This window comes from Pyxicephalus adspersus, chromosome 7, assembly GCF_032062135.1.
Source record: "Pyxicephalus adspersus chromosome 7, UCB_Pads_2.0, whole genome shotgun sequence".
Classification (NCBI taxonomy): Eukaryota; Metazoa; Chordata; class Amphibia; order Anura; family Pyxicephalidae; genus Pyxicephalus; species Pyxicephalus adspersus.
Window position 1 is genome coordinate 52,558,447 of NC_092864.1, and position 13,131 is coordinate 52,571,577.

Consider the following 13,131-nt stretch of genomic DNA (forward strand, 5'->3'; position numbering starts at 1 on the left):
GGGTCAGAATCTCAGAATGCAGTAGCCAGTAATGCAGTTTGCAGGCTCAGTTGTATGCAGTTCAGAGGTCAGGAGTAAGTAACAGACTACTAAAGTTAGAAGATATGCATATACATAGATATACATAGACACTTTGAAAAGTGTATCCTCTCCAGCCTTAGAGAGCTTTAATAAATCAGGCCCTCTGAGCTTACCTTAAAAATACCTTCTTCTTTTTTTAAGGATAATTTTTATTAAGAAATACCAAGGAATGTACAAAAATCACAAACAGTAGAAAACATTGAATGATACATCAGACAATGCAAACAAGACTTCAGATACATGTGAATAGTAACAATTAGTAAAAAACAAACCCGGGCATTTCTATTTTCCAGTTTTTCAGGTAGCTAAGAACCTAGGAGCCAGGGGACTAGAAAAGGGGAGGAATGAAAAGAGAGGGGGAGAAGGGAGAAGGAGGAGAGGGTGTAACAAGGTAAACAAGCAGATCCTATAAATACATACATAAATTAATTACAACAAAAAACACAGGAATGAATAGTATTAATTCAGGGGTGAAGGTGTCAGGTCAGCTGGATATTGTTGTAGTATACTAGTACATTCTACAGATGTGTAGAATTGTATCCAGTGATACCATGTCTGGGTAAATTTGTCACATCTATTGGCATCAGTAGAAATCATATCTTCCATGCGGTAAATGTCAGCTACCCATTTCAGCCAGTGTTGTAGTGTCGATGGGGTATCACTCTTCCAGCAAGCCGGAATACATGCCTTTGCCGCGTTCAAGACATGTCAAGAGCAGTGAATGTTTGTACACCTTCTTTGACAAATCAGAAACATGAAGGAGGGCCAAGGCCGGTTTGTCTCGAATATCCACATTGGTAAGCCTAAGAGTGATATCCGCCACGAGTCACATAAAACTTTAATTTTGGGGCATTCCCAGAAAATGTGTATGAGCGAACCCTGTACCGACACCTCCAGCAAGAGCCATCCACATGAGGAAAAATCCCAGCAAGCTTTGACAGTGTTCTATACCAGCCAGTGGCCAATTTTAAGTTGGTCTCCAGGTTTAGGAGATCACAAATTGAAAGAGGAATTCTTCCCACTGACTACCACACTAATGTATTGTAAGCAGTGGATATAGGGGGATTCCCTAAGACTTGAAAATTATTTTAAGGGTTTTCCCACGTTAAAAAGATTGAGAAAACCTGTGTTAGCTTAGTGCAGAACGTATAGTGTGCAGGAGCTGTGAAGGGGACTGTGGGAACCAATTACTGTAATGCCTGGAGTCCCGTTTTAAATAAAAATGTATTGCAGCTTTTGAAATTTCAAGTACAAACATGAATGATGTTCTTTTAATTAACTACACTTTGGTATACTTGTTTTATTTCACAGTAAATATAAAGGGGTATTAGTATTGTAAGGAACAGAGTGGATTACAGTGAAACTGATAGTCTCCATACCTGTCAAGGTGTGCCAGGGGACAATTTTAATCTAAAAGACAAATGCATTTTGATTGGATGCGTTTCAACTAATAAACAAATTGTCCCAAAGACAAAGATGTTTAGGTTGTGTTTGTTCCAGAATCAATATAAATTATTTTATGGAAAAGTAAAGATAAAGGGAGATAACTTTCATAGGTTCAGTTCATCTAATGTCAAAGCTTGTGGTGCTCATAGATCGGCCTTTATAGGGTTCCTCCTGAGATGGTTTGCGATTCCCTAAACAGTGACCAGTGGGGGACGGACCTCCTACCGTACCATAACTACCAATGTATGTTGCTGCATCCACACTAACAGTTAATATTAGGGCACACCAACATTTTCATAAATATATAGGTATTATTTATGTTCAAATAGGGGCAGTGGGTGTTAAAAATGCTTTGCCTCGGATATTATATGCTTTATTTAATATGTTGCATTCTTTATTCTTTTATATGCAACATTCTGCAAATTACTGATCATGCATAGTACTGTGAGCTGTAGGTATAATTATTTTTTTTTTAGCAGAAGTTCCTTAAAACCTGAAAGTCAAGGGTTTCCTGATTTTGACATTTCTAACAAAATTAGAGATTATATTTAAGTATTGATGGGGAGCATCGAGTTTTACAGACAATTATGATCTTTTTCTTTGTCCTGACCCCAGGATTTTGTACTAGGGACTGTAAATATAGTAATTCTAGAAATAGTTCTATAAAGTTATTTCCAGGGGTCCCCCATGTTAACAATGTTGAGAAATACTGCTGTAACATTTAACTCTTTTCTACCTATGTTTTTATTCCTGACCTAACCTAAAAAATAATTGCATGAAGGATGCCCTCCTTGTCAGTGATGTGTCCCACTTCTAAGATTTTTGCTGTATAGCATACTTGAACCATATGTACATTCACCTCATTCTGTGTTGTACGCTTCTAGGATGAATCCTCATAGTTTGACTTACAGCTGCCAAAGGACACCAAACAGCTGCAAAAGCCACTGATCCCTATTCCAGTGCCTGCTGCACTGTGTTAATTTGTTTTCTGTAGTACAGATTAACTTCCCATTCAGTACTAACTTTATACCACTCCTCTTACAAATGCTGACTGTGTTATATTAAAGAGAATCTTTAATCAACTGTCCTCTGACATAATAAATTATAATCACAAAGGTCAATTTTAACATCTTTTAATCTCAAATTCACATCATGTCTGGGGTCAAAATGGCATTCAGCAGGATAAGTACCATGATTAAAGCCTTTACTAGCCTTCTGCGAAGAGGAACTTCATAAAAATGAGGCACTTAAAAAAAAATAAATATGTATTGCATTATTGCTTCAAAGAAAGCAGAATTAAAGAAAGATTTTCTATCAGCACAAACAGCTTGGACAACAAATGATGGTGTGCAATTACTATCTATTTTGTATTGTTTTTGGTATTTGTATTGTTTTATTTTTTTTGTAACTGTAAGTTGTTTTTTTGGCTCACTATTATTCATAAATATTATCTGGAATATATAAATAAATAAATAAATAAATATATATATATATATATATATATATATGTCAAATATGATATTTTGAATGAATTTGATGATATTTTAAATCATATCCGTGCCAAATGTGAACCAAAAAACATGGACATTTAAGGCCTGATATGAAAGCTCACCAAGGCTGGAGAGGACACAGTTTCATCAGTGAAGCTGGCTGATCCAGCAAACCTGTAATGGATCTGGTGCAGGATTCAAAACATCTGCTGGCAAATAGCAAAATGACAATGTTTGCTGGAGCAAAAAGGCTCAATCTGCGCATGCACGAGATGCTCCCAAGAGCCTCCCGGGATGCCTGACGTAGATATCCTGGAGGCTTTGCGGTTCCATTCTTTGTCGATCGCCTAGGCAGCCAAGAATTAGGGGGTGGTGCTGCACTCTTTTTTTTTTTTTTTTTTTTAAAGAAAGGGTGTTGCACCTAAAAAAAAAACCAAAATGGAATTTTTACTTTACATAAAAGGGTTCTCTACCCTTTTATGTACAGTGAAAATTCTGAGTATAGGTACGCTTTAAGTACTATTAGGAGAATTTTGGATGGTGGACCCCTTACTGTAACCTGTCTTTGAAAGGTGGAAAAGATTGCCTAAGAGTACGATGGTAAGACAATGGTACATGCAGAATTTCACAAAAAAAACTGCACCTTCCAAATATTTGTGTACTGGATGTTACTGGATATTTTTTACTTTTTATTGAAGACTTTTTAAATGAGAAACCTTTTCTTTTCTTCTGTTATTGCTATATTTTGCTGGGACGTTTCATTTTTTTGTGGATATTTGGAACTGACCATGTCCCTGCAAGATCTGTAAAGGTTTTGCTTCTACTGACCCTGTTCTTTTTATCAGAACAGCCAGCAGATGGCGGAACATGAGATGCTTTGTAGTTTCTCAAAAACTAGAGCTGCAAAGGCATCCATAGCTACTGTAATAGCTGTTCTTGAAGAAGTGTTTCTGCATTATCTTAGTAGCAGCATCAAGCTCCCAAGAGGTTAAGTCTGTAACTGCCAGTAAGGAATTTACTTGGCGGGCAATGAAAATAATAGGAACTGTGAAACCAATGACTTGGCAAAAAGCTTATTGATTTGCTATTCTTCTCGCAGCCTTTCAACTTATTGCACTTCATGGTAAAGCTGATTTTATCACAATACACATACATCTAATGTGTTTAGTGTAATAGGCTAAATTACTGGTACCAGGTAAAATAAGGTCAAACAAGACAGTGAAACAAAAAAATGGAGCTCAAAGGAAAAAGATATGTTTTTTCTGTGTCTTTGCTAAATGATGTATTCTTGGTGGCTCTCTGAATGCTGATTCTGTAGCTATTGCTTTACACCACACTGGTTTTCCATTCTGCTGGATAGCAGTGGAGAATACCCACTGTTGATAATGGAATGAACATCCAGAGGAGTTAATCGTCGTACATGTCAAAGCTATTGTTTCTTCCCTGCAAAATTATTTTGTCATCCACAGTTATTCATTTCGCCCAGATTCCCTGCAATTGTTGTCAGAAGATTTATTATATCAGTTCTCAGTATGTTTAGATCGAAGGAGGGGAGTGGGAGATAGACAAGGACAAAAGGGACTGAGAACGAGAGAATGGCCCCGGAGAAGAGATAGAAAAAGAATATATGGAAGGGAAGGTAAAAGTGGTAGATTGACAGAGGAACAGAATCTAACATGGAAAAAGACAACATGTATTTGCCAAGTTCCTAATAATACAGAGGAGAAGAGAAAAAGAAGGCAAGAGAATAAGAGGGAAGGGTAACTAAAGAATTATTTATGGATCACCATTACCAGTAACACTGGTATCTCTCAAGTAATAACCCTAAGTAGCATTATATTATTATATTGTATGTAGTATTATAATATTAATGGTATATTACTACATTGGTAATATTAAAATATAATTGAATCCAAAAAAAATATGGAACCTAAATGCATACAGGCACAATAAATCTGAAGGAACTGTTGTTTTATTGTCAAAAACTTTTTTGGTGAGATGCAGTTCACCTTTCTCGGGGGAATATCCTGTGAGTGCCTTTACTAAATATAATATACAGTACATATTTCATATTTCATGAATGAACATTTGAAAAGATTGTTGTTTTTGTAACTTGAGCTATGAGTAAGATAAATCATCTGTTAGAGAAATCTCTATATAAAATAGTTTCTGTGCCTGGCAGACAGGCAGAGTTTGTTTCCTATCTTCCCGACTCCTATGTTACTTTTAGCTTCAGTACATCTCCTGATGAGTTTATCCTGTTAATGCTGTATCCAGATCAGATTGGGAGGTTTGGGGGATTATACTGTGCCAAGCAGCAAAAAGATTAAAAATCAGAAAAGATAGATAACAGATGTCAAATACACACGATTTACCGTGGGGAGGAGTATGGTGTACAAATCAGTTTTAGCAGAATTTAGGCCTTCAACACTCAGCCTTGTTTGACATTAATAGGCTGCTTTTTTCATTTTGATTTATCTTGGTTGGAATATTCCACTAGTAGAGATTTATGATTAATGTATCTAAATATATTGTTCTGGTTGTATATAAAACATAGCTGCATTATAAATAGATGATATTATATAATATATAGCTGTCAATATACTGTATAAATATAAAAAATTGCACATTGTTATTACTATTTATGCATTTGGGCGTTTGCCCACCTAAAACCAATAGTAGGAGGTATCAAATATTAGTTTCAACCAAAAGATCTCTTTAAATATTATATATATATATGTATACTAAAATATGTTACATATCTGTAATTTTCTATACTTCAATATAAAATATTGCACATTATAATTATTATTTGTGCATTATTTTATTATTATGTGCTTTCCTATTCTGCTAGCAGGGGGTCCTTATTAAGATGAAATGTATACACAAGGATTTTTACTTTGGGACTCATCTCTGCCCCCCCTTTCAAACACAGGGCAACTAAAGGTACCAGTGGAAAGTCTGATAACACTATTTGGGATTCACCTGTTTGGCATAGCTTGAGGGACAAAACTTAGCACACTAAATATAATGGAGAGCAAAAACTTAATTTTTATAAAGTAAAAGTTTTTCTGAAGTATTAGTACATTGTGAGAATTCAGAAAATTAATAATTGACTCTGTATAAAGGTAATGACAAGTTTAAATGCATGAATACAATACTTTTTAACTTATGAAACATACTTACCTTTTGCCTAATTCCCTGCAGTGATGACAGGTTTAGGATCTTTTCATTGCTACATCCCCTGAAGCTTGTATCTTCAGTCATTGAGTGGTCAATGATAATGTAAATCGTGCACATGCATAGGAATTACATTATCCCTGGCATCTAGGTCTATTCCCGGCAGCAACAGCCTTTACGCTGCATGGGTCATGCACTGAGCAAAAAAGCACGAGCCACCCCCAGGAATAGGGGAAACTTTTTTTGGCAAAAGAAACTTCGCACATCTCATCTGAAAAAATGTTCTACCTCCTGAGAACTTTTTGTATTTTGGGTTTAGTTCCACATTAAATGCAAGTCGGGTATTCAATAAGCATTTGCTCTTTTCCTTTATTTTTATTCTTTCTCTACTTTTAGAACTTGTGGCAACACTGTTTTATTAATTTAATTTCCTCCTTTAAAAGTTATGTTAGAAAAAGTCTTTCCTCAGACTCTGCTCAGTTGAAAATATTAGAACTAGGCTGAATGATGAGGATCATTAGGATAAAAAACAGCATTTCTTTTGTGTAATTTTCATCAATGTTCAGCGCATGAAATACTTTACCCCCTAACACACCATTCTCAAAAACATGTAGTATTTATAAATGAAAATTAAATTCATATTAAACAACACCATATAAAACTCATTACTTGTCCATTAATTTCTGAAGTAAGAAATTATCCACATACAGTTTTTGTATCCTGGCAATTTTAGCTACTATATCATTGCTCATTTTGGATGCAGTTGTTTTTCATATATATATGCTTTACTTCACATCTAAATAATTATTTGCTGCAAACATCTTCATGAAAGGCCCCCCACACCTTTAACACTGATGTCACCAAGTAGATCTAAGACTTAGAAGTAGTATTACCTCTCCTCTTATAAAAGGTAACCAATGACACCAATGATCTTTTTAACAGAACTCCCACTTACTGCTGACATAAAGAGGTTGAACAAATTGAATAAACTGAGATTTTTCTTTTATCCTGGAGTACAGCTTCTATGTTGTTTGCTTTACAAGAATGCTTTAATGAGAGTTGGATGTACTCTGGAGCCAGCACTGGCAGCTGGGAACTTGATTATTTATTACATTTGTGTCAAAGAAGCCTTCCCCTCACTTTCCCATCAAACATGAAGAGGTACTCTACATCAGACCACAAATATAGGGGTCAATACACTAACCCCCCCAATAAAAGGGAGCACTTTACCACTGAATGTAAAATAGCTTTTCACAAATAAGCATGAATGGAGCACTTTACCACTGACCACTATGAGAGGGCACTTCACAAATGGCTCTTTTTATAGGGGAGCACTACACTGACCATTAAGGAGCAGTACACTGACCATCAATGTGAAAGGCTTGTACATTAATAATTACCAAAGTAATTGGGCATCACACCACTAACCTCCATGAATGGTGGTACTATTTCACCAACTGACAATGGTATAAGTCACTATACTGACCATCAATAAAGAAAAACTTCTCCGTTGACCACTGATATAAAGGAATCTTTTTTAACAGATAAACAAAAAATGGGCACATTTCCTCTCAACAGCCATTAAAATTACCCACTGCATTGATCGTCAATTTATTGGTAGGGATGAAGTGGGCATTTTTTCACTTACCACTGTTATTATGAACTACAGTGATCACCAATGTAAGTGGAGTGCACTTCTCCACTTGCTCTCTCAATATAAGGTCCGATTACCAATGAAAGGGGGAACATCTCCACTCATCATCTCTGTATGAAGGAGCAATACACTAACCAGTGATGGGGACACTACACTGAGCACATATGTAATGGAGCATTTCTTCCCTATAGGGATAGACTGTGGATGTGTGTACTGTAGATTAGAATCAGGTTCTATTTACAATCCCCATTTAGGTCCCCATGAAATGATCACACACTCGCCTTAGTATGCCTAAGGGTGCTTAGGGTCTTTCGTGGATGCATTAATTTGACAATGTTATTTCCACCAAAGTACCGTATATCTTTATATTATATTAGTGGAAAGCACAGTGGCTATCACTCTGGCTTTTGCAGTGCTAGATCCCAGGTTCAAATCTCAGCCAGGGCACCATCTGCATGGAGTTTCTAATTCTCCCTGTGTTCGCATGGGTTTCCGCCACATTCCAAAAACATGCGGATAGGTTAATCACCTTCCCCCCAAATTGACCTTAGAGTGTGTTAATGACATATGAGTGTGGTAGGGATATTAGGTTGTGAGCTTCTTCAAATAACTGAATGACTCAGTATTGGGCACTGCCACTTGCTGTAAACTGTGCAAACACCTTTTCTTTAAGAACCAACACAGTAATGTGGGCAGCTGAGCAGCTGGCAAAGTCCCAGCATCCGGGAGTCCCATGGGAACCAGTGTTCTTGCCACCAGTCTAACCATAGCTGAACTCTATGCTAAACATTTCATACCTCCCAACATTTCTTCATAGGGTACAGGGATACAGTTTAGCTTAAAATACACACTCCTGTGGGTCATAAAAATACAAAAAAACACAATTAGTTACATTATATATTAGCTTTTCAAAATAGCAAATTGAATACTTTATTCGCTAGACAAAAGGTTTTCGTGCAAAATAACATGTTTTAATAGTTAAATACTGTAATGCATTATTTTTATAGAGGTGTACAAAGCCACCAAAAAAAGGAAAAACTGTGACTTGGATCTAAAAGAGGTAAGGTCCCCCCAAATCAGATTTCGTTATGAACATTTCGTAATAGATATAATCTAATCCAGAATAGGTCTAGGTGGTCTTCTTTTTACAAATAGAAGTAAGAAAGTGAGATATACAAAGACTGGGGTTGATTTACTAATTTAATATATACTGTTTACTTAACCATGTAAATTATCACCCTGCAAGAGATATTCCACTGAGCCAGGTAAAGTATCATTCGCAAAGAGATTTTTTACTTTGCTAAGTGAATGGTGTATACCCCTTTATTAAATCAACCCCTCACATGTATGACATTTTTGGACACCACTAAGAGATAATAATAAAATTGAAATGCAGATATGGCAATTTAACTATATATATAGTATAGTATAGATGTTAAATTCATATCTTTTCACCTTTTGGATAGCAGAGTCTCTTCAAACTGCCTGAATGAGATGAACAGATCACTTGTCCAGCATTACAGATAATCCCTTAGTAAATTAGTCTTGCCTAGTGCTGTAAATCCAGCACACAGCTAACAGACAAGCAGGAACTGGCTCAGTCTATGCCTTGTGCAGCATCCAGCATTGTTCTATACAGCAGCACACACATACAGAAGCATGTGATGGACAGAGGGATGCTCAGTAGGGATGAAGGATCATGCCTGATACACAGATGCATGAACAACTGTAGTGAAACAAGCATGGAGCTACATTGCCTCCAAATATAAAGTGCTGAGGGAAAATCAAAGCAGCTTGTGACATAGGCTGTGCTTTTTTAGCTAAGGCACCTCCCTTCCATTGGCTGTATGCAATGAAGCAACAGAGCCCTCCTGTATAATAAGCAATTCAGGAGCTCCCAGCCCATCACACAGCAATCCCCATGCAGCCAGTGATGTGAGCTTTCTTCTCCACAAGCTGCTACACACTTTGGTTTCTCTTTATCTGCCAGCAGACACTATTCAGCATCCCACCTTCCCTGAATGCATTGGGCATCAGGATCTGTGTGCCTGGCAGCAATCCCTATATGATCTAATGGAGTGCTACTACATAGTCATCAGCTCTGCACACCTGAGCAAAGGCCACTTCAGAAACATCAAAGGAGTTTTCAGGGGACCTCTCAGTGGAAGCAAAAGTCTGGTGAGCATTGTGATCTCTCTGCCTTGTTCCATGCATGCTTCTTTGTCTATATTTCTTGCTGCTGCTGAGTATTGAACATCACTGCACTTCTTCCAGGATGCATGTTGGGATTAAGATACATTTATTGACAGTTGTTGACAGCTGTCAGATTTTCATAGAAAGCACTTCTGAATTACCATCTAGGGATAAAAGAAAAAAGAAAAAATATCAATAGCATAGGAAAATATAGCTTCTGTATTTACTATTTTTAGTATTTAAGAAAAGTACTAAATAAGCAATTGTCTGTAAAGGCAACATTTATATTTTGAATGTTACATTCATATTCTTTATAATATTTTATATACTTTATATATAATAATTCTTTATAGTAATAAATTTGAGCTTAATCTAGATGTATATATTGGTATTATTATTATATTTATTGATGATAATAATAGTCATAAGTTGAGCTTAGCTTTATATTATTTAGATATTATTATAATAAATCAGTATTAATAATTGGAAGCATAGGCTAAATGTATATAAATAATATTGGCAAAAATATATAAAAAATAATAGTAACCTTAGGTTAGATTTATTTTAATGTGTGGATATTATTCATAACAACTTTTAAAAAATATATATTATTATTATTATTAGTATTGAAAAGCAAAAATATCTTTTGTGTTTTATTGTCATAAGGTAATTTTACCTGTAATACCCTCCCTGAATGATTGCCTCTAAGGATAATGTCAATTTGAAAGGTAATAATGATGTCACTGTGGAATTCCCCTTTATAATTTAACAAAAACTAAGTTCACACTGCCAAAAGTAGCGGGATAAAGACTAGCAAACGTTCCTAATGATCGCCTAATGGCAGAGGTAAAGAATTCCCTTCATAGACCACTGACAAAAAAAAAATCACGTTATGAAGTTGCTGATGATGCACTTTCTAATTATTGTAGCTTTGGCATGCATTAACATACATCATTAGCTGGAGGAAAGGAAAGATTGCATTGTGTATGGTATTAACCTGGGGGTGATGTCCCAACTGGGGTCACCATAATTCACTTCCTGCAAATGAATTGGAATGCACTGTAAATAGATGAATTATTAACCATGTCAATACAGTGTGTGTGTCCCTGATGTTTTACACTTTTGACACTAATATACCTGAGCTATTCAGCAGAATAAATTACTAGTAATGAGTTCACGCAGTATGACTTTTTTCTTTCCAGAATACGTGCTTGGTGCAGTTGTCTATTCAATCTAAAGGAATGCCTCTAGTGAGCATGTCCTCACTGCAAACTTTAGGACAAGACTACTTTTTTCATATAGTCCTGTAACCCAAACCTCATGATCTATCCTGAACACCCCACACCATCTTCTTACGTCTTAGGACCACCACATATGCTGTAAGCATTGCAGAGGATGGGGCTCTGTACATAGGTAATATAAAAGCTGGGGTAAGCTAATTTGGGGGAGTACTTGTGTCTTTCAAAGAAGACTTCAGTCTACCATACCATACTACCATAACCAAGATGCAATTTCAGAAAGGGCCATTGTCATACCTCTAACAGTCATGCAAACTGGTTTGTAAAAAAGAAACGGGCACAGACACGATTTAGCAACTGTCTTAATTATCTTCTGTTGGCACTTCATACATTCCTTCAGATGTACTGCGTATCATGGTTCTATAGCCTTGGGATGAAGTTTAAAAAATCAATAATAGTATAAAAATGTTTTTGAGATTCTATGCAAACTACTCAGTTTATGTTTAAGAAGACCTCCATCTATCATTTATTGAGAGATTACCCTAGGTTGTCAGTGGCACAGAAAGTTTGGTAGAATCACCCCATCACATAAATGGATAGAGGTTGGACACTTTCCCACAGTAAAATGATTGGCTTTATTACCTCCATAAAATTGTACTTATCTTTGCGTCCATGATCTTCCAAGTCGAAGCAGAAACCCTTAAGAGAACAAGGGTTGCTGCAAACATTGTTAGGTTACATGTACATTGGGTCTGGGTTGTTCCTGACTCAAGCTTATGACCCTTGCCCCCGCACTTGCCAGAGGGACTGTGTATTTTGTATCTATCACATATACGACCTACAAATGAATTGCAAGTATTTTCTAGGAGATACTAAACAGAACTTCATTAGACAGTCAATAAAGACTGTGATACGTTGTAGCTTATTTTTGGATACTCCCTCTTTCACCCTACTTTAGGTCTCCATGCCATTTTCAGTACTCTAACGTTCTGTGCCTCACACACTTCAGCTCTCTGTGCCCATAGTGCATCCCTCTCCAATTCACTGTGCCAACTCTTGCCCCCAATTTTAGTTGTCAGTGCTCCCTTCTGCCCACACTTCAAAACTCGGTGTCTCCTCCCTAAATCTATTAGCTTGTTTTACCTAATTCCTGGACCACACTGTAACCCTTCATGCTGCCTCTTGCACCCCTATTTAGCTCTCTCTGCATACTCTTTCCCCACTTTAACACTCTGTGATTTCCCCTTAGCTCCACTCTAGCTCTTAGTATTTCCTGTACACTCCACACTATAGCCATCTGTTTTTTCTCCTTCTTCCATGTTAGCTCTTTCTGACCGCACTTCAGCAATCTATACCTATCTATACATATCTATCTTTCTCTTTGTACTTCCCATTGCACCACACTCCAACCTTCTGGTCTGATAAATAAAACATATAATTATTGTAGGCAAGTACTCCCGGACCTGTGTGGTCACTTGGATGATCCTAATGGTGATCCCGTAGAGCATTTAAAACCACAAACATTACAGGAAGTCATGCAGGTAGCAGATGCACTTCTCCTTTAATGAAGTGTACAAATTCTAAAGATTTATATGATATTCTGACATTTTACAAACTGCCATGCCAATGAACATTTGCCCAGATACTGAATAGCCAGGGAAGAAGATCCAGTAAAAAGGGGTCACACTGGACATGTATGAACAACTTAGTTTAGGGTAAATGGTGGAATTATGCGTTCCCATTGTTAGATCTATATAATTAATATATCGTTAGGTAATCTTATTTACAAAAAAAATAGAAATATGGAAATTGTAAAAATTGGTACCAAAATGTGTATTGTGAATAAATA

At 36.5% G+C, this 13,131-nt stretch overlaps 1 protein-coding gene across 1 annotated transcript in view; it reads left to right on the forward strand.

The window, feature by feature from the left end:
* The first annotated feature begins 9,465 nt into the window (after positions 1-9,465).
* Positions 9,466-13,131, forward strand: part of ZNF804A (zinc finger protein 804A) — a 90,818-nt gene continuing 87,152 nt past the window's right edge. Inside the window, exon 1 of the mRNA XM_072418432.1 lies at positions 9,466-10,029. Within this exon, the coding sequence (XP_072274533.1) occupies positions 9,925-10,029 (105 nt within the window). The 5' untranslated portion in view covers positions 9,466-9,924. The remainder of the gene's footprint in view (positions 10,030-13,131) is intronic.